The following is a 21,414-nucleotide window of genomic DNA, read 5'->3' as shown; positions in this document are numbered from 1 at the left end:
TGCTTGCCATCAGCCATTCCCGATGCCACCCTGCCCATAGGCAGAAGCACAAATGCATGAATAAGGCCATTCACTCAGTGTCAACCACATATTGACCAAGTTGAAAATTTACCCTTACATGAAGCCAAGTTGTGCTGACTGAACAGATTCTACCATGCTTACCTTAAGTTTAGCTGTGCGATCACTTATATTAATCATCTCTCCTTTTAGACGTGCTAACTTTTGGGTGTACACAGAAACTTCACCAAACTGTAAATAAAGATAATACAGTTCTAATAACCCAACACTTTGTTAGCAGGATGCATCTTATAAGTAATGTTTTTATTTTTCACACCACTATTACAAACTGATTAATCTCACATGATGAAATTCTGGTCATCTCTAAATTCTAAGTACTAAATTCTTGAGAATACATGAAGACTGGGACAAGGTTAAATCTAATGAAACACTGGGAAGGGTGAGGAGTGGAGGGCATTCAGGGAAATTATTCTCACATTAATGGGTACCCAAAAATCGAAAAAGCCAGTTGAAATGGGGAGAACCTAGAGGAAGCAAAGTGTTTAAAGTGCCTGGGAATGGTTATGGCAGTAGATGGAACCAGGGAAGATGAAGAGAGGCATAGGGTGGCAGAGGGGGCATAAGATCGTGGGTGCTTAAGGATGTGTGGAAGAAGTTTGTCTGCAAAGGAATGGATGGGTTAGTCTCAAGGTATAGTAAACCTGATGATGCTGTGTGGACACAAGTCTTGGGACCTGAATCCACAAGAATGGAAGACAGTAAATGTGTTCAAAATGAAATGCCAAAGGACAATATGTAGTGAGAGGTTGGATGATCATGAAGAAATAGCAGTGTAAAAGTGAGTTGTAACAGTAAGCACAGTCTGACTGAGACAGCTTGGTTTGGAGATATGGAGAGGACAAATGAGGAGAGACTGAATTAGAGGATCTACATGTCAAAAGTAAAGGAAGCATGGTGGAAAGAGAGACCAAGAAAAAGTGAGAAGGATGAAGTGAAAGAGACTTTGAGGTATCACTGCTTGAATGTTAAGGAAGGTGAGAAGCATGTACAGGGTTAAACAAATTGGAATGATGTAGTATACCAGAGAAGTGTGCTGTCACTGGGCTGAACAAGTAAAAATAAAGCAGTCAGAGGAAACTATGAAATTATTTGGGGCTTGGCATTGGTTGGTGGGCTCTGGTTTCATTGCATTAAACATGACAAGAGTGGTTATGAGCAAATGAGGCCAGTGTCTGTCTGTTCTTAACATTACCTCACTAAACCGGAAATGGCAAATGAGTGTAAAAAAGTATTAAAATCTAAAGCAACCCAAGAATGGCAAATCCACTGACCCCCTATAATGCAATTTAACCCAGGGGTTCTTAACTTGTCATTCTATCTATACATCTATATCTCTGATGGTTGCTCCCTCTAAGAATTCCCTAAGGGAATGGCCATGGCAAAAGTCTCAATAAATGGTGAACTCCAATGTCACTTCTTAGACTTTAGTGCCTCATTCTTAACAGGCCACTGGCAAAGAGCAATTCTATCGCAGTGTTTCTAGAGGTTCCTACCTAATGTTCCTACAAACTACTTCTACTTGTTGTTCATGGCTGATTTTCCAAGTGGTCCACAGAAATGCTAAAATTAATTAGCTAAATATCCATTACATGCTGAGGAGAAAATGCTTTTTTATTCACAACTATTTGTCCATGATTTCATTGCAAAGCACATTTTCACATTAATAAGTGAAACAGATTTTGTAACTGCACCCCCACCTCTTAAATAAGCAAAGGAAAGAACAGAGACCAAGTAGGTGAGCCTATGAGGTTGACATACATGAAAAGGTTAAGAAACCATGATCCAAACCAAAGCCAAATAATCAGATTTTATACCTTCAGCAACAAAATCAATGAGGCTCTTTCTTGCCACTAAAAAGTTACATGTAACATTTCACTGACTTGTGATCTTAAAAACAAAGGTCTCTGTCCTCTGAAGTAATTGTCACATCAAGAGATCAAAACTTCCTAAATAAACAGTCATTCATTCTTAGACAGACCATTATACACCTTAAGTTCCAATTCCAGAATCCATAAAGTAACAAACAGAGCATACCTGACTTGTCATAACAGTAACAGATCTGAACAGTTAAATTAGCAATCAGATCAGTCGGTCTGTGTCATCCATGGAAGAATAGTACTATAAAGACACGAATTTTTCTCCAACACTGATAGATCTTTTCTTAAGCCAATCTTAATCTCTCTGAATGTTCTGATACATTTTTCAAATCTTGCAGTATCTTTCAAACATTAGTGTTGTATGAAGAGACAGACTCAAAACTTCAAAAGAAGAATAACAAAAGAAAGTTGCTGGATACTTATGACTGGTTAGAACACATGGATTCTGACAATGTCAAGGCAACTCCAAGAAAGTACATGCCAGTTAATCATAGACACTTCAGAGATATCAAATAATTCTTGGATCCTGTCACTACCTCTCTCAAGTCAGAAAGCTCATAGCCTGAAGACCATAAAACTAACAGAAATGGATAAACAATAGAAAAGCCAGGTCTTAGTACCTAACATCAAGGTTGCTAACACAAGTTTTGTTTTTCTTTTTCACTGTCAATTCCAAAATTTGTGCTGAGAAATTTCCAATGTATCCCGTCATTTTTCTGCTGACCTTAGTGTAATTCATATTCCTGATTCAGTACCTTACCATCCCTATCATTTGTTGAGCTTGCCAGTATTATACACGCCCTATCAACGAAGACTGACATTCTTGAGTGACACAAACTACACCAGTCCTAAAACTGGCATTTGCCTTAGTTTAGTAAGTTCAGAATTTTTTTCTTTTTGGTGCTGATATCTTTCTATCTTCCATACATCCTATCCATCTAACAAAACTGACATCTAACTGAACCTTGGTGGACCACAGCAGAAGATACAACAGTTATGGTTTGCAGATGCCTTTGGTGAGGGTATATGCAACTTATCATCACGTCAATAAATCTCTAGGTTCAGTATTTCCCATGGTTAATTCAGAACTAAGACACTTGGTCTTAAAAGTGTCAATGTTATACAAAAAATACTATGTCTTAACCTCCTCTTTAGTTTAAACTTTCCTAAGTCTTAACAGCAGTTTATAGGTATAATTCTGTCAGTGGATAAGTGAGAGGTTCTTATCCAGCATGCACACTGTTTCTAATTAAACAAAGAACAATGGCAAATTTCTTACTAGAGCTGGCAAACTGAAAGTCGTCTCTGCCTCCTTAAATCGTTCATTTTCACCATGGATTCCTTCTGTTAAGACTTGCTGATTTTGTCTGCAAGATAACTTACATTATCAGAAAAGTTTTGTGTGTGCAGTACAACTTTTCAGCAAGATCTGCACACTATCCCACAATCCACTTATACATGCTTGTGCCCATAATCCAAAAATAATCCTTTAACACCTAGCATATCTCATAATAAATAAGGCAATGACATGTATGTAATCATCAAAAAATAAAGCAAAAGCCACTGGACTGACAGGATTTTTTTTCTCTAGGATACGAAGAAAGGAAACTAATTAATGATTTAAAAACAACAAAAGAAACAAAACAACAAAAACAATACTAAGATTAGAATAAGAATAACAATAATAATAATATGTAAATAATAATCATCATAATCAAACATGATAGCTATAGATTGGATGCGAGCAAATGCAGTCTTTTCTTCATCTGTTCTTGGTAACTCGCTCACAATAGAAATGGAAACATTTAGAAAAAATATAATCATAATAATAGTAATCAAATTTACTGAATTAATTGCAATCGAAAGCTGAATATACAAAGACAGTGAAAACAATGTAAACTGCAAGGTTACAAAAATGGGAAGGATTTAAACTATCAACCATTACACAAACACTAGATGGCTGATTACTTATTATATATAGTGTTTACAGCAGTTGGGATGGAGTTAATTCTTGTAAGGGTCAACATGAGCTTGAATTGCAGCTTGGTGACAAGGGATTTCAAATGGCAGGTGGTAATGATGGCAAGGGTGGTGCAGTATCTTCTCACCAGACAGTAGAATTAGGAACAGGCTGGAGGGAGTAAAAAGGACCAGCACAAAGAGATCCTCATTTTAGGTGGTATGTGAGGAACAGAGGATGATCTTGCATATCCTTTTCTAGGTGCCACTGCTGTATGTCGAAAAAGATGGAAGACAAGGAAGGAATGATAGAGGCTGGAAAGAGGGAAAGTGGTGTATATGTCCCTGAGGACTCCAATTGTCTTCACCCCATGACAACAGCAGAAGACCTTGGTGATGATATTGAGGTGTCGTTTCCAGCTTAGGTTTATCATCCAAAGTGACAGTGAGAAGCCTAGTTAATGAAAAACCAGAAGGAAGTTAGGGCCTAGTTAAACAACTGAGAGTGGGAAAGGGATAAAGATAAAGCTGAAGTGCATGATTATAGTCTTGGTTTGGCTAATGGTGACTTTTTTTGCAGCAATCCAGATCTGGAAGGTGATGTAGGCAGCAGAGCTGTTCTTAAGGCTGACCTCAATGGTGGTCATTACATATTCCCACTGACCAGGTGCATTCATTACAGCATCATTCATAAGGACAAGGGAGCCCTATGGAGGTACTAGGGGTGAGGGACTAAGCAATGGAGATGGCTTGTCAGGACCAATTTCAAAGAACAAGTCCTAGTGTTACTCAGGAACTTGTTTTAAAGACTTTTGATCCAAGGATGCACAACTTTCAATAACAAGTAGGAGGAAAATGTAGACTCCTTTAACTGCTCTAGAGGGCTGGAAATATGAGATTGCATTTGAGAATAAGAGAGTATTAAAGATGAAACTTCCTGAAAACTTGCCCATAAGTGAGAGAATTAAGAATATGCAAAAAAAAAAAAAAATCCGAACTGCATATGCAAATAAAAGCACCACCAACTCAAACAAAAATACACAATGAAGAATATAATGGAAACCTTAAAACTATTGAAATTAGTCTAATTTCTACATTACTTGTTGCTCATGGAATTATTTGATGATTGATATGAAAACAAATCAGTAAAATGGCACATACGTAACAGAGAATCCAGTAAGAATGGGAAGACATGCAACAATATATTCAATCATTGCAGCTGTGATATCTACTTACAAGAGCTCTTTAAGCTTTGCTTCTATCTTTCTGAGATTGTGTTGATGACTATAAATAATAGATGTAATGATGGCTAAAGATGGCTGCACCTCTGATTGTCCTTCTACAGACTCTGTTCCACCAATACAGCTTTCTTTGAAGTGCACTTCATCCTTTCGTAATTCAGCATCCATTATACAGGTGCTTCTGGAATACTAAACATTAATCACATACAAAGTTAATCATTCATTCATACCTGACAGATATCTAAAGTTACTTAACTCATGTCAAATACATGGATATTGGTTTTCTTTGTGCAATGCTGTTTTTCTCTTTATATAATTCTAATGCTCCCCTTACACTGATCACCTCCTTCCAAAGTATTTTCTTATTCTTTCTGAATTTCACTAATGCACTCTTACCCTATCTCTTATCTACTCTTTTTCATCTCCTTTTAAACTCCTGCCACCTTCTCTAGTACTCTTCCAAATTACTCATACTCCATGCTAATTCTGCTTTTTTTCTTTTCCACCAGCAAAATAACTTCTTAATTACTCCACCTTCTTTCTTGTATTTCCACATCCCATGTTTTGCATGTCACACACTTCATCTGCACATATAAGCACTGCCTCCCTTAATAGCCCCCGCTTTCCATTCAATAAATTCTCGTCCTATGCCATTCTTCATTCAAAGTCTCTTAGTATTTCTGCAAGCAGGCCTTTTTTCAAAGCTCACTAATTTTCTTCACTTCTTTCACACATCATTTCTTCTTTTCCTAAACATATCACAAACTTTTACACTCACCTTTACCAAGAAATGATCTAACATTTTATTCACTGTCCCTCTCAGCATGTTCACATTTATCAACCTCTCCTTTGCATGCCTGTCAATTAGCATATTACCCAATGATACCCAATGACCCCCACACAGTACCACTCAACCACTTACTTTAATAATATATTCCCAGGCACCAAACTTCTTTCCACATTTCTAGCATACAGCTCGTCAATCTTTTCCTCAATTTCATTTATATCTAGGAGGCCATGGCTCCCAGTTATACCCTCAATTGCCATATAATCAACCATCACTAAGGTTCAATCCGTCACAGCAAAACTACCAAAAAACTCACTGAGCTTCCAAAATATGTACTCCTTTCATCTTTACTCCTCTCACTGTAAGGTGCATAAGCACTAATAGTCTCCCATTTCATGGCTTAATATCAATTTAATCCACATCAATCTTGAACACACTCACACTTAATAACATTGTCCTACAGCACCTTCTCTATCAGAAGCATCATTCCTTCTTTCGCTCATCTTCTTACTAACCCCAGACTTATCCCCTGAATATTCCTACACCATTCTACTCCCTATGAAATGTTGCTCATATATCTTTCTTCTTAAATTTCTGGAGAGAGCTATAAAGGTCAGAAGAGTCACTGGGTCCCTTAACACAATAACAATAGGTAGAGGTATAGGTATGGAATAGAAGAAAGGATTTAGGGACAGCATAGTCCTCCTGACCCTGATCTACGCATGGAAACATGGCCATGGGATGAGTCACAGAGGTCAAGAATCCAGGCTGCTGAAATGAGTTACTTAAGAGAAGCATGTGGTTAGGCTAAATGGAATAAAGACAGTGATGAGGGGGGAGGGGGTGAGAGAGAGATTTGGTATGGCAGGTAATGCAAAGGGAATGAACTGTTGAGTGGCAGGATGAATGAAATGTAATACACTGACGTGGTTTGAGTATGTAGAAAGAATGCAAACAGAGTTTATAAGGAAAATCTACAACAATATGATTAAAGGAGTAAGTGTGAGAGGACGACCACTGGTGACATGGAGAAACAGAGCATGAGCACAGGAGGGAAAGTAATGAGGAGGAATGCAAACAATCAAGTATGTGAGGGAGGCATGTAAGGACAGGCTAAAGTTGAGGATACTCTTTAGCTGTGGCCACTCCCTTGATGGGAGTTCCTGGAGGGAACAGGCATCAGAGATACAGAGATATATCTCCCTTCTTTTGATTCTGGTTACAAACACATTCAGACATCCTAACCTAAGCCTTCAAAGACAAATACTCCCTTTAGTTCCTTCAAATCTTGATTCAACAAACTCCATGGGAAATATTCTTTACATCTCTGTTAATCCTGATATTATCAAAGTTTTTCAAAGTCTGCACTCCCAGAGATCAAAAATCAGATCAGAACAATGGCGCATTGTTATGCCTGTACAGGTGCAAAATATCTGAGATTTCCAATAAATTTAGTAACTAATTAAAGGACTGGATATTACTGAAGTAAATGACTTTGTCCTTTGTTACAACTATCCCAGAAACTAGGAAAAAAAAATCCAGAAGCAGCGCACAGATGTGGGAAAATGTAGGGTTATATACATATATACAAAGAAACAGAAAACATAACCCAATCCACATCAGGTTAATCCTGTCAAAAAATAGTGACATACAGAAACCTGACATAAATCAAATAATCCTCCTTTTCTAAAAAAAAAAAAATGATAATTGGATATTACAATGTGAAATTGATAACAGAGCAAATAATCTAAGACAAACCAATCTGTTACACATTATTCTTTAGGTAATTATTTTTAACTTGTACAACACTCAAAAAAACTATCCTAGTTTTCATTACGCACAATTCAATAGTTATAGTTTGTCCATCCAAACTTATTAACAATAGAATTTAACAGAAATTATTGTGGAGATTATATCAGGACTGGAACATGACAGGAAAAATTATTTTTCTATTCTACCAATGAAATTCGTGAACAGTAGTGAGGGTCATGAAGATGATCAGGCAAGATGTGAGGTCCATTAAATTAATGTAAGTGCAGGTAAATCACATGCACAAATCATCATAACCTATGAAAATTTCACCTTACATTCCCTATCAGCCAAGATTTATAGTAGATCTATTCCAACATTAAGATGGTGTGATGCCGAGGTCCACAAGGAATAACTGCTTCTAGTGAGGGTGAGTGGTGGCACCACCAGCTATCTAGTATGTCATGTTTATGTACATTTTCAACAGTTGGGGCAACACTGAAATCATGTTATCTCTAGCAGATTTCAATTTTAACAGAACTAACATATAGAAAAGCCTCTAGAGAAGGTTAGATTACAGTTACATATACTCTGATAAATTCTGCAAATCCTCCTACTTTTAAATCAATAAAACCTATATTTTTCCTGATCTTCATAGGTGCCTCCCCAGCTATCGATTTGTTTATTATCATAGAATATAAAATTCTTATTCAAGCTTTCTAGTCTTAATTCATTCTCCAGAATTACAGAATCTTCGATCTTTCATCTTTAACATCATCATTAACAGGGGGGGGTGGGATCATCTTAAACTTTAACATATGAATTAGGCTACAGTAAATAAGAGCAAAAAACAAAACAAAAGAACCTAACTCTTCTTAATTAGACATAAGTAATTCAAATAGGAATACACATTCAAGAAAGTACTATGACCAAAATTGTTTCATATTTTTCTATAAAAGGTCATCAAGACAGGAATGTCCCTAAATTCCACTAAAAAACTAATCAATTCAAAACAAAGAATCAATCTATGGAACATCTCTGTGCTGAATGATAAGCAATGCACTTGGAGTGGGTAGCAGACTCTCCTAGCATATAAACTCTTAAGTGAGTACTAGCTAAAGTACTAAGAAAGAGTTCACCTACACTATGCTACTTGCTCACAAAGATAAGCTGGAATAAAAGCATTCTTTTTTTCAACTGTTTTTCATCATACTATCTTTATTTAACAGAATATTTTTCCACATCTTCCTGCCCTACCTTACACTCTTGCCTTCTTTAAAAAAAAAAGAGAAAAAAAAACTAAAAATCATATCACTGGTACATGTATTTTCCAAAATAGAGAAATTTAACAATGAAGATAGGATTGACTTACAACTAGTGCACAATCCTAATCGCCTAACAAGGTAGACTAGGTTGTCTAAACTCATGCTAACCTAGTTTAGTGAGCAGAACAAGTAATATGCATGCGGAAATCCTCATTTTAGCTAACAGATTTGGACAACCCAACGAATGAAAACTTTCTTTCAAATGCATAAAAGAGAAAATCTGATAGTCACATTAAAAATATAAATAGCATAAATTCCAGTGTAATTATAGTTTTAAATCTATGCATTTATATAAAATCAGTTGGACTCCAACACAAATAATAACATGCAACCATCTAATTTCAGCGTTTAAGGATTTCATCTGTCAGCATAATTCTACATGAAGTAAACCATATAACTAGAAAGCGACATAACTGTCAAATAATAGTTGAGATGTTATACCTCCTCCCTTACGGTGTTGTAGGCCTTACTCCAACTGAAAATCCGGATTAAGTTTTTAGTTCTCAAACTCGACTTCAATTCCTCCCTCCCATCCAGTGAATACTATAACAAGGGTTGATGGTGGACACATTTCTATCTCCTCTTAATGTAGAGTACATATTATCCTTACCTAAATTTCAACTTGTATACAGAATTCCATTTGGCAGTGAAAAAGGTCATTACAGAAACGAGGAAATGTTATTATATTTACTGTCATTGATGGCTTCACGAGTTATTCTTAATCCGGATTTTGGGTTTGGAGGATTAATGGTAATTTGTTATCAAACAATACAGTAGCAAACAAAAACGTATTACAAAAGGTATTTATAGGGGAAGAATATCTTTGGAATCATAACAAAAAATAACCATCAATTTCTACAAAGTTTACCAACCTTGGATTAATAGAATAACCTGAATTTGGATTCTTATCGGAAAAACTCTCTCGTCTGACAGACACGACCTTCAAAAACCAAAACAAAGTAACGCTTGATGTACGATAACAATCAGATATCTGTGATCCTATTTTAGGATCCTAAGGTCAAACAACAACATCAACAACAATAATAATAATAGTAATAATAATAATAATAATAATAATAATAATAATAATAATAACAATAATAATATAATTTACAGCTTGAAAATTTTCAGTATGTTTTGACAATGTATCTTGGTTGGGATATGGAGATGTAATATATACTAAGTACAACATGCCATGAATGCATCTGGGCTCATATTCAAGAGCAATACGACGGGGGCTGTGCGACTTCGTAAAGCTTCCATGGTAGGTATTAAAGAACGATGCGAAATGACCTTCGTAGACGAGCGCCTTCGCAAAGACGACCGCTCATCATATGGTTCTTGAATACGAGCCCCTATTTCATCTAGCAGTTAGATTCTAGCTGATTAACGATGGGTGAATGGGTAACCTGCTAGCCCCCATGGAGGACTGTCACTCTTATGGCACTCCCATGATATCTGTTTAAATCTTAAGGATGCACTAACACATGAAATCGACATAAACTATTCACCATTAAAAGTTCGAGATCAAATCCGAAGTCATCTGAAAGATAATCAGCGATCAGAAATATCCGGAGTGCCATGTCTGGATTAAGAGTGAAAAGAGTGAAACTCGTCACGGGGAAAAGTGGCTTTCCCTTCGCCAATCGATGGCTGTAAGCAAAAAAAAAAAGGCCGTTCTTCATCTGCTGGTCCTAGTACTGCTTCTCCAAAGGAAAACGCGATCAAGAATAATATATATATATATATATATATATATATATATATATATATATATATATATATATATATATATATATATATATATAAGCTTTACAGCTATTTTTCTTGCAATGTGAAAATAATTCTTGTGTACGAGAATAAGACGTTAGAAGTACGATAATTCACATACCTGTTAACATGTATCAGCGTTTGGACGATGCGCGGGGGTTTATTGTGTTTTGTATGGATGAGTGACCGTAAGCTTGAAGAGGGAAAAAAATGGGTAATTAACGTATTTTGGAGAGCGAAGATTGAGTAAATCGAACAGGATGGTGGTTGGCAAAGTTAGCGATGAATCGACTACTGTATATGGTATGTACTGCAGTGTTAACTCCTGTCTCCTTGATATGTGACCTGTGTATGCTTATACAAATTTTTATGATTAGTATATTATATGTAATATACAAAAAAATGTAACTGTGATGATACGGAATCTCAGAAATATATCACAGCAACGTTGACACATAAATTTAATACACAGACAATTTATCAATTTTAAAAGTATGATTGCAGGAAAGTCTTAGAAATGTAATAATGTGTGATTATAAACGACTAGTAAGTCAGTATTAACTTTCTGGCAACTCTTCTTTCCCCATCTACATGATTAACAGCTCGTGTCTCATCCCTTCCATACTTCATAAACTTAAGCTTAGTGGAGATACATACACGATTGGTGTGCATTTATGTTTAGTACCCATGAATTATTTTCATGAGGTAAAAAAAAAGTAGATTGTTAAATAGGCTAGATTTTCAGCCTTAAGTAGAAATACGTCCTTCGAATAGATATCGATGGGAAAGTGCTAGAAATGGCGTAGGTCGTACCACTGGTGTGCTTGGAAAACCATTGTTTTTAGAGGCCCGATGAAAGGGGCATGGGTACGGGGGATGGGATGGGCACTGCCACAGGGCACAGGCCCGAATTTCTTTCTTTTTCCTTTTTTTTCATATCCCAGTTAATCCTGTTTCATATGTAATCTGAAAGTCCCGCCCTCACTTCGTCATCGTTACAAAGATTCTCTTCATTCGATTTGCTTTATATAGGAGCTCAGCGATGTCAAATTTGGGAATTTTCCTTAGTGCGTTCTCAAAATATATAAATGAGAGAAAATGATCTTAAGAACATCGCTGGGCTTGCCATTCAAGGGGTAGGGGGCAGTTTTTTTTTTTTTTCGCCGGGGCCCGTGCTGGCTCTCGTTGCCTCTGTCTGAGTACCGTGAAAGTTTTTATCATCATCGTATATTCAGTCGACACAGCAAGCATGCAAGGCTTATTGTTTTAGAATATCGATCATAGATATATCAATAAACAGATTTTTTTTAAATGTTGAGTGAATGAAGCCAAGTTCGGTGGGTTAACAAGCACGCCATGTCTAATTATACCATGCATATCAGGTTATGAGTTTTGTAATGTCTTTTGTGACAGGCATTGCACCACTGTTAATCACATTTACTTTTGATAAACCTATATTTACCGCGATAACGGTTAGTGATATGTACCCTTGTAACATTGTCCAGGACGAGGGTTTTACCGTGGTAACCTTGCTGATAAGAATGATTACGTAAAGTGAAAGCGTTGATAATGGAATTTACAATATAGGTTTAGACTGGCATATTTGATTGTTGTTTAGCCCAAATTGTTAGCTGATGGGAAGATTAAGCATCGTAGACATTTGTTAAACTGCGTGACCACTAACGAAAAAACATTATTTTGAGAGTTGGGATGTTAGGTTGAACACCCATGAAGTCATCCAATCACCAATAACATGATTTATTGCCGCCGCTAGCATCGTCACCTTCACAACCTACACCGTATCTCCCTATTACATAAGGGATGGAGCCCCACGAGTGTGAAACTTCTTTCCCGAACAGTACAAAAAAAAGGTAATTTTACACGGCCGCTAACACCACGCACCCTATAATCATTCAACAACCCAGACTTCAGGACACTGAAATATGATATTGCCAGTAAACTTTATATAGGACTATGAAGCACTTGAGATTTAGTTTTACACATAATAAATGGATATGATTTACACGAATTAGTGAAAAAAAAAAAAAATCACCCGTCGTGTACTGTACAAAAAATCCGAATAACTGACAAGCAGACAGGTATCTTATCATTACGCCTGAAGTTGTGAAGAAGTTTACTGTGACCGTAACGAGAATTCCAATTGTCATACCTGGATATAAATAAAAGATATCATCAAAGTGCTTCTTTTACTTGGATGGGCGCTTATTGGCTGTGTAATTAGTACAATTCATTGTTGAAAATGTGCATTTTTTTGCTGTCTTTATTTACGTCCGTGATTTATACTATCCGCTAGAATAAATTTTCAAGAACTGGAATCTTACTATATTTTTGGAAAGGTCTTTATCGTGAATGAGAATGATTAACTTCATGCAAACAAGATATTTTTAAAAGTGGAATATTGTTGAAGTAAAACGTCAGATACCTCCGTTACAGTTGATAATAACTTTGTTTGATAATAACTAATGTTTCATGTTATATATACAGTTATGAAAATCACAGGGAAATAGTGGCATCTCTGATGCTGGGTAACCTTCCTAAAGTAGGATTCGTAAACAACCTAGTGGCTGAGGATCAGAAAATCAAAGCGATGTGATGATATTGTAGGGTATCAAAGGAAACGCCGGCGGTGAAAAATTACTTTAGACGGGTTAAATTTAACACTTAACAAAAGTGAGTAATCAGATACCACGCACATTTGAGGTTCATGAAACATTGTAAACTTAGGATTTCAGGAAGATAAAGACGATTCAAGGTCAGAGCCTTTAGTTCATTTGGTATTTGATCACTCGATAGTGAGCTTGAGTTGAAATAGTAAAGCCCACTATCACTACAGTGAACATTTCTTATATTCTTCTTTAACTAATGAGCAAATGTGTACTTGTATTAATACATGCCATTATATGCACTCAGAAACACCCAGTGGTGCAAAAACTACAAGTTTACTGCACATGACTGTGTCAGTCCTGCTGCATTGCGAGCTGCAGCTGTAGGGCGCGGTGATTGAGGGGTAGGTGTCGTGCATGCAACAGTTTTAAAAAGTCCTTCACACTTGATGGTTATCACCGCGCATAATCTGTGTTCCTTATTAACAAGTTAGAATATCATTACTTGTCCTTGTGAGGTGTGGCTCACTTGAGCCTTTCCTGTAATGTCTAATTGTAAAGCTTTTTCCTAATTTTCGAGGTTTTACGATTGACTTTTTCTACAAGCGAATTTCGAATACGACTGTTTTCTGTCCGACTACAAATATCTAGTGAGTAATATCATAGTAATGCCATTTCTTAACTTTATTTTTTCAGGTGATCTTTGCATCCATTTGCGGAAAATTTCCTCTATTTTTTCCTACTTACTATTTTTGTACAAGTTGGAAAGAGGAAGCTCACATGAAAGACATGTGGTGTTCCTGTCAAAACCTTTCAAGATTCCCTACATAAACGTTTGTACGGACTGCTTCACGAGTTGTCCAGACCCTTTGTATGTGAATACTGTTTGTGACTAGAATATGTGTGTTAACTGGGAGAGGGTTGTATTCTCCTGTTGCCCCGTATATGTTGTATATATGTATCATGTCTGTTCTTCTGTATATACACACACACACACACACACACACCAGCCTAAGCCAGGTACCCATTCAGCAACTAGATCGGTGAGAGGATAAACACCTAGGTTGTGTGTGTGTTCGTTATCCATATTTTCACTGTAATGCTGAATTATCGCATGTTAGGAACATGCTCTATCATGTGTGTTATCTTTCAGGTGTAGAACAACTCTGTGTCAAGGCTACTTTTATAGTGACTCTCATGCGTGGAACTATTTGTAGGTCAGGCTACTTTTCTACTGTCCCCCATGTGTGGAACTAAATCTATCTTAGCCTACATCTGTGTCCTGTGTTGGACCACCTCTGTGTCTGGCTACTTCTGCTTTGCCTCTCATGTGTGAAACCACTCTTTCAAGTGGCCTCAGTATTCTGTATACATTTCTATCGCTTGTCATTCTAGGAGAGCGAGATGTGTTCGGTGTAGTGACATCAACAGATAACATCGTCATGAGTTTAACGTATGAATCAGTAAAAACAGAGTTTTACACTTAAATTACCATCTATCATGCCATAATAGATATTAATTGATAATATGTGTGAAATTCAGAAGAACCTCCAGCTGCATGAAAGATGAAATTTAAGAAAAGATACTGTGAATGACCTGTATGATATTGATAAGACATATATATATTTCTCAATCATAATCGAAGTAGTTCAAGTTACATTATTGGAATGATGTAGTTAGGTTAGGTTAAATAGAGAGGTAAGAAGAGGATAAACCAGACATCGTAACTTCCGAACTGCGTGTTTTCCTCTTAAGATAAGCAAGGCAAAGGTAACGAAGCCTTGCCTAACCAGGACGATAGATTCATCTATCGTAATGTTAACCAATCATTTTTAGTGGGGTAGAGGCTAACCTAATGTAATCTAACCTAACCCAACAAAACTGAGCCTAAACTTAAACAAAACACAGTAGTATATATCTCTCTCTCTCTCTCTCTCTCTCTCTCTCTCTCTCTCTCTCTCTCTCTCTCTCTCTCTATATATATATATATATATATATATATATATATATATATATATATATATATATTTCCTGTGAAAGCCTTTGAATGCCAATGTTACCAACATATGGCAATCCATCGATTGTGGCTGTGAGAATATCTTACAAATATGATGTTATTTATACATGCATTCAATGGACAGTATATGAAGGATTATATACATGTTAAATGTTGACTATATTTTACCTGAATCGATGAAAGTGCACAATGAGAATGTACAAAGGTGAAGCTGATGTGGCAACAGGTAAGACAAGAATGAATGAGGGCGACTAGACGCGAATCAACATATCTTGTTTCCATGGCAACTGTTATGGTTCTTCTTACTCCTACCATGCATTACATTTCGATGATTACTATTATACTGGTAATGTCCGTATCAGTAAATATAATGATAGTTATACCTATCCTTATACCATACACCACAACAATTGCCACAGCCTTTTCTGCCACTCCATCACCATGGCCATCGCTGTCGCCGTTTCCCCCATACACGGCCACCACCACCACCTTCACCGTCAGCATTGTGATATTCTACGCTTTCACCGCCTCCCCATCCACGGCCATCACCACCAGCATTGTAATATTTTATATTTTATTCTTTGTTATGAGTCTGCGTGCCATTTTGATTCGGGTTATTTGCATGGTATGTATTTTCCATGTTATTTTCGTTTATGGTAAACCATTGTATCCGTTCTTGTTGCTTTATTCATCATTAACAGTTTTTCCGTTTTATGACAAATTCTTGTAAGTCATTTTAGTTCATCATAGGCGCATAGGGGTAACAGACATACCAGTGCAGAATACTTGCAAAAATTATAGCTTTCTAGATGCACCACCAAACCGCTGATCTCCGTTAAAAAAAATCTTGGAGAATGTTTTCCGTTAAATTTGCTGAGAGAGAGAATTTAGCTACCTTCTCATGTGGGTAAAACAGGAACTTCGTAAGTTGATGTTCTGCATTGTTTGGATGAATGAGACTTATTTTACGAGGGCTTTAGTCAGCGACAAAACCAGTCATACAGGAAAAGCCCTGAATGAAAAAGGGGGAAAAAACATACCGCTTTGAAGAACATCCTCTCGTAACCTTGAGCGCTGAAAGCATTAACAAGGGGATTTTTTTGTTTTCATAGATCGTCACTGATTTTCAAATTAATGATTATATGATACTTATATACCAAAAAATATGTACTTAATATTGTTACACCAAACGGGCCACAGAGGAATGACGTATTTTTTCAGCTGTAAAAAGTTGATCATAATGATCCACATGTTCAAACGTTTCTCATGAAAGTTTCCTCATCATTCCCCGCTCATATTACTATTACCTGACGGTAAATTCCACAAGGAGGTGCTCGATTTACCGGCTATTGTTGACTGGCAATTTCATCCATAATTGACTGTGGAGATGCAGTTGGTTTAGCTTAACTTGAGAAACGTCTCTCGATTGTTCCCAGGTAAAGTTTTCTTTTTCACACGTTTTCGAGTAAATACAAAGTTCTAGTGTGTGTTTTAACAATTTGCTTCACTTTATCGGATACCATTATAATATATAAAGTTGATATGGGATAGCAAAATGTGATCTGTATTTCATATTAACTTAAGTAAACCATGATGTCAAGTGATGTATGAAAGAAGAGGTAGCCTTGCATTCCGAGGTTAGTTAAAACGAGAGTTGGAATGAACTTATTACATGAGGTATCAGTTTACATATTGATTTTTTTTTTTTCATATATCACCTAATATCGCTTGTAAATGTATAATCGTATTGATTGAAACGGTAGTGTTGAGACGTGTGGGTTGGCCTTGCGTGAATCGTGATCACGTTGACGACCATGCTCGTAGATGTGTCAACTTTTATATTATTATTATTATTATTATTATTTTCATAATTATTATGATAAATATCAGTTGTATCATCTTGCTGAGGGAGGATAGGTACGGAACTATGTCCATCTCGTGACTGTCCGTTCGGTTTATATTCCTTGTCTTCACGCAAATATCACCACTTTTTCGGAGGGAAGCCTGGGTTTAAACTTTATTGATCTATATCGGTTTTTGTCTAATCTCAATAAAGGTCAGGCAACTGCTGTGCATATGTAATAAAAAACAGATAAGGGTATCATTCGGATAAGCTAGGAGGTCGGTGCTTTTTATGCACCTGCTTTATCGACCCTTCCTCCGCCCTGAGCGAGGTCACTTGGCTTGTATTGTTGTGGACGGGTAATCATGCCGCTGATACTGGGTCAGGACGCTCCCCACCCCGCCTCGCCCACCTTGTGGCCCCACCACGTTATGCTTCACCTCCTAATTTGGCCACGGCCGCTGCGAGGGGAAGACGCTCCAATTCTACTCCGTCAGTTGTATCCCTTGTGATATTGCTGCTCATCCGCTAGCTACTCTGGTGGCTGATCTCATATGGTGATCAGAACTTACAGGATTACATCATGGTGACGTTACTGTGTTCGGCTGGTGCTGCTCTAGGGCTCCAGCCGTTGCTCTGGTGATGAATACGTTGACGTTGTTATCAGTAGCTTCCCGCCCCCTAACGCTGTTGCTACAGAACCTTACGCCGAGCCTTGCAGTGACTAAAAGATAATAGAGAGGAACAATAGTACAATGGTCAGTGGGTTGCAACACCTATTACCGTGGTGAGACAGAGTACCGAGATCGAGTAAGGAGATAGTGATGAGCATGTGTGGGCTTCCCGGGCTTTCGTCTCGTTCTGACATTCACGGTATGACGTAATAGCACAGCCTGGACCCCCAATGGCCGCTGGTACAACACCTCGTATATCCTTCCGTTGTGATTCTGCGGTGCATGTACCACTCTTCGATAAACATATATGCTTTACCCTCTGACCTCAATAATGTACGTCCCATGTGGAACGCCTGGCCATGTCGGGACCGCTGTCAAACACAGTGTATGAAGTCTTCCGCAAAGTGACGTAGTGACATCGTCATGCCTTGGATTCATCCAGAGAGTAAGTACCATGTAGCCATCTGTTCATTACTCTATATCACCCCCTTGTGTACGACCCTTGAGGGTCAGGTCAAAGAACAAGCTTATATAGTAAATGCCTTGCCATGGTGCTCGGGGTGTTAACCACAGCCGAGCCTTTGGGCATCTCAGATCCCTAAGCAGAAGGCAGTCTTCCTCAGAGAGCGCTCAGGCAGTAGCGTGCTGCTGGTCTCCAGCACTTTCACACTAAGTGGTGGGTGTCATAGATCTCTATGTCATAACTCGAGAATAATTTAACATATAGGTAGCCAGAAGTGAACTGTATATGCATGTTCTTTTTACACCTGTTTGCCATGCCCACCACTAGTAGGCTGCGTAAGAAACAAACAACAGTCTCCAAAGAAAAATCCTCACTAAACCCCTTTGGCTCATCCTTTAAGAAAGTGATAATAAAGGAGGGGAGGACTGCTGCCCCCCCTCCTAGAACATTTTCTCCCCTGTCGTCGAGAACAGCTTTATAACATACACAAGTAATATATTGGAGGGTATTCCGTATCATTCACAAGGTAACAACTACATGAAAAGGGAGATTAGTAGAATATGTAGATGAATTTCTCAAAAGAAAAGAGAAAATGTGGTAGATAACAGTGAAAATAGCGTGTTTAACTTACTACCTGTAAATATGTGCAGTACCATGGGAAGACCTTAAGACGTCTTCATTAAGGGACTAGACCAGACGGTTTACACCAAGACTACATACATCATATATAGAAATGAGATCTACAGCGAATAAGAACCTAGATTAACCAAGTCCTGACTGGTAAAGCTATGCAGACAGCCGCAGGTTAAAGAACAATGCTCACGACCAACTATATGCAAGATATACCAAAGATAAACTCATTTATCTTATAATATTAACTAATCTTTATGTGCATTGGAACTCATGGACTGGAGAAATCAGAAATCACATATCGATGAAAGTTGAAGAGCAAAAAAAACTGGGAAAGGTGTTGTATCCTGGACAAGTGTGTGGTTTGAGAGCGGCAGTCAGTGACCCAAGAGGAACTTCACACGAAAGGCCACTGAATACAAGCCCGACTGATGATATATGCCGTAACGTCTTTCCTACCTTAACCTTCACACTTTTGATCATGTAACGTGGCTCTGAGCAGGACCACATTTATGCTAATAGATCGTATATGAAACGTGACTCTTGTAGGCTTCCAAGCGATTATTTATTCTTAATGATAACTCCTGAATCATGCTAAATTCAGTCGTGTTATCATATTGCAGGAACGACGGTGGCGACGGCCATGATCATATATACGAGTCTACAAGACCGTTTGCCAGTCAATTATTCTATTTATACTGTAACTAAATCAGTTCTTCGAATGTGTGCCAGTGAGCTAAATTTTCACTTCATGATTTTATAATTCATCTGATAACACTTGCAGCTTTTACTAGGTTTATGCCGTAACGTAAGGTAACGGAACAGATAGGCTTGAGAGTGGTGGGAACTGAACAGATCTCTCTTCTCTTGAGAATAAACTTTTAACATCTGAATCTTGTAGCCTTAAGACTGAGGAAACAGCTGGTCGTACCAACGGTTAATCTTTTGCTAATTATTACAAGTAATAAGCAAGTCCTGAGTCCATATTATTAAATCTAAAAGCATTTTATATCGCCAGACTCTTAAATGAAACTTTCATTTACCCTGACGATGTGCTGTAGAAGTAATGCTCTCAGCCATTGTCTTCGTACGGTAGTCGCGTTTGATTGCTGTCTTGGTCCATTTTGCGGAGGTGCTGACGCTAGTAATCGCATTTGGTACTCGCAAGTCTGTTTCTTCATGTGTAACTCCCGAACAAGAGGATGTCCTTATCACTGTGCGTGTCACTAATTAGCTATATTACACTCGCGCATGCAAAGCTCAACAGCCTCGCTTGACTCCCTTGTGAGCTGTTTTGCATTTTTAGGTCGAACAATTTATTTGTTGCCATTCATCAGATGTGGAAAGTGTATATAGTGATACATGTATAAATATAGTTTATGGACCTTTTTCTCCTTGTGTATTTTTTTTTTTTTTTTTGAAGTAAATGTTCTAGCTAATGTTCGTTCCGAATACTCATTAAAGTTCAACATGTGTGCAGGGTGTAATTTCAGGAGTCACGTACGATGCCAAGTTTCATTTTTCAGTGTGTTTTTATGTGCGCTGCCATCCTACTTCCTCATTAGTGTATATGAGCGTTTAGCTGTAATAGGGATGTTATATTTGATTTTATGATACGATCTGAACACATGTATTAATTAAACATATTTGCATTAGGCAGATATAATAATATTCTACTTATCCATCGACTAAAGTTTACGCAATGTCTGATTTGCATACATTCATTGTTTGAATTACATGAATTATTTAATTTATTAACCAATGATAACGCATTTATATTATGTGCCTGTTATGAGTAGAAAAGTATCCTTAATGGGTTAATTTGACCAAAATTTCAAAGTACTGATTTCCATCTTCCCACTCCCGTGGGATATAATAATATGAAAGATATTTCCTGCTTCTGTGATATAGCATCATGTTCTAAGCTTTGTATCTGTTATCATATACAATGGACTAATGGCAGAGAAGGTAACGTGTCCAGTGGTTCAGTAATACATGGACTCGGAAATACTTACTTAGCTCCTCCGTTGTTTCCGGTATAAAATAATGCTGCAATATGGCTGGCTGGTTGCCAGGACTGGACCATAAACAGTGTACCGCTTGCACTGCGCTTGTTTTATTACCATGGGTTTCTTTATATTTGGCGAGTGCGCCGCCAGCACTGAGCCAGCGTGGTGGATTGTTATGGAAACTTTCACTAAGGCGAGCAAGCCATGGGTCGGCTAGTGCTCTACCAGCGTGTTCTTTGGCAGATGCAGCTGCTGTTGACACGAAAGGTGCGACCCTTGGGTGTATGATGGTCTGGTTTTCGACCTGGCCAGGCCACCACACCCAAGGGTCATGTCGGCGTGGTTAAGGGCTCGTGTCGTCGTATTCA

The 21,414-nt window shown here is 37.7% G+C and overlaps 2 protein-coding genes across 9 annotated transcripts in view; one reads left to right on the top strand and one right to left on the bottom strand.

Moving 5' to 3' along the window:
• The window catches only part of Pldn (biogenesis of lysosomal organelles complex 1 subunit pallidin), a 110,666-nt gene that overhangs the window by 4,540 nt on the left and 84,712 nt on the right, over positions 1-21,414 (bottom strand). The window contains exons 1-4 of one of the 5 annotated variants that reach the window (XM_071684660.1): positions 15,596-15,724; positions 5,151-5,344; positions 3,235-3,322; positions 163-249 (exon numbers count right to left, since the gene is read on the bottom strand). In XM_071684660.1, the coding sequence (XP_071540761.1) occupies positions 163-249; positions 3,235-3,322; positions 5,151-5,344; positions 15,596-15,709 (483 nt within the window). In that variant the 5' untranslated portion in view covers positions 15,710-15,724. Of the gene's footprint in view, positions 1-162; positions 250-3,234; positions 3,323-5,150; positions 5,345-8,024; positions 8,241-9,457; positions 9,594-9,888; positions 9,988-15,595; positions 15,725-21,414 lie in introns of those variants that run through there. The other 4 variants (XM_071684663.1, XM_071684661.1, XM_071684664.1 and 1 more) reach the window with 4 other exon arrangements.
• Positions 10,928-21,414, top strand: part of Ctl2 (Choline transporter-like 2) — a 90,433-nt gene continuing 79,946 nt past the window's right edge. For 2 of the 4 annotated variants that reach the window (XM_071684657.1, XM_071684656.1), the window contains exon 1: positions 17,722-18,389. In XM_071684657.1, coding sequence (XP_071540758.1) covers positions 18,368-18,389 — 22 coding nt within the window. In that variant the 5' untranslated portion in view covers positions 17,722-18,367. Of the gene's footprint in view, positions 11,090-17,721; positions 18,390-21,414 lie in introns of those variants that run through there. The other 2 variants (XM_071684650.1, XM_071684655.1) reach the window with 2 other exon arrangements.

Source organism: Panulirus ornatus, chromosome 38 (assembly GCF_036320965.1).
Source record: "Panulirus ornatus isolate Po-2019 chromosome 38, ASM3632096v1, whole genome shotgun sequence".
Classification (NCBI taxonomy): Eukaryota; Metazoa; Arthropoda; class Malacostraca; order Decapoda; family Palinuridae; genus Panulirus; species Panulirus ornatus.
This window is presented reverse-complemented; position numbering and strand designations above follow the sequence as displayed.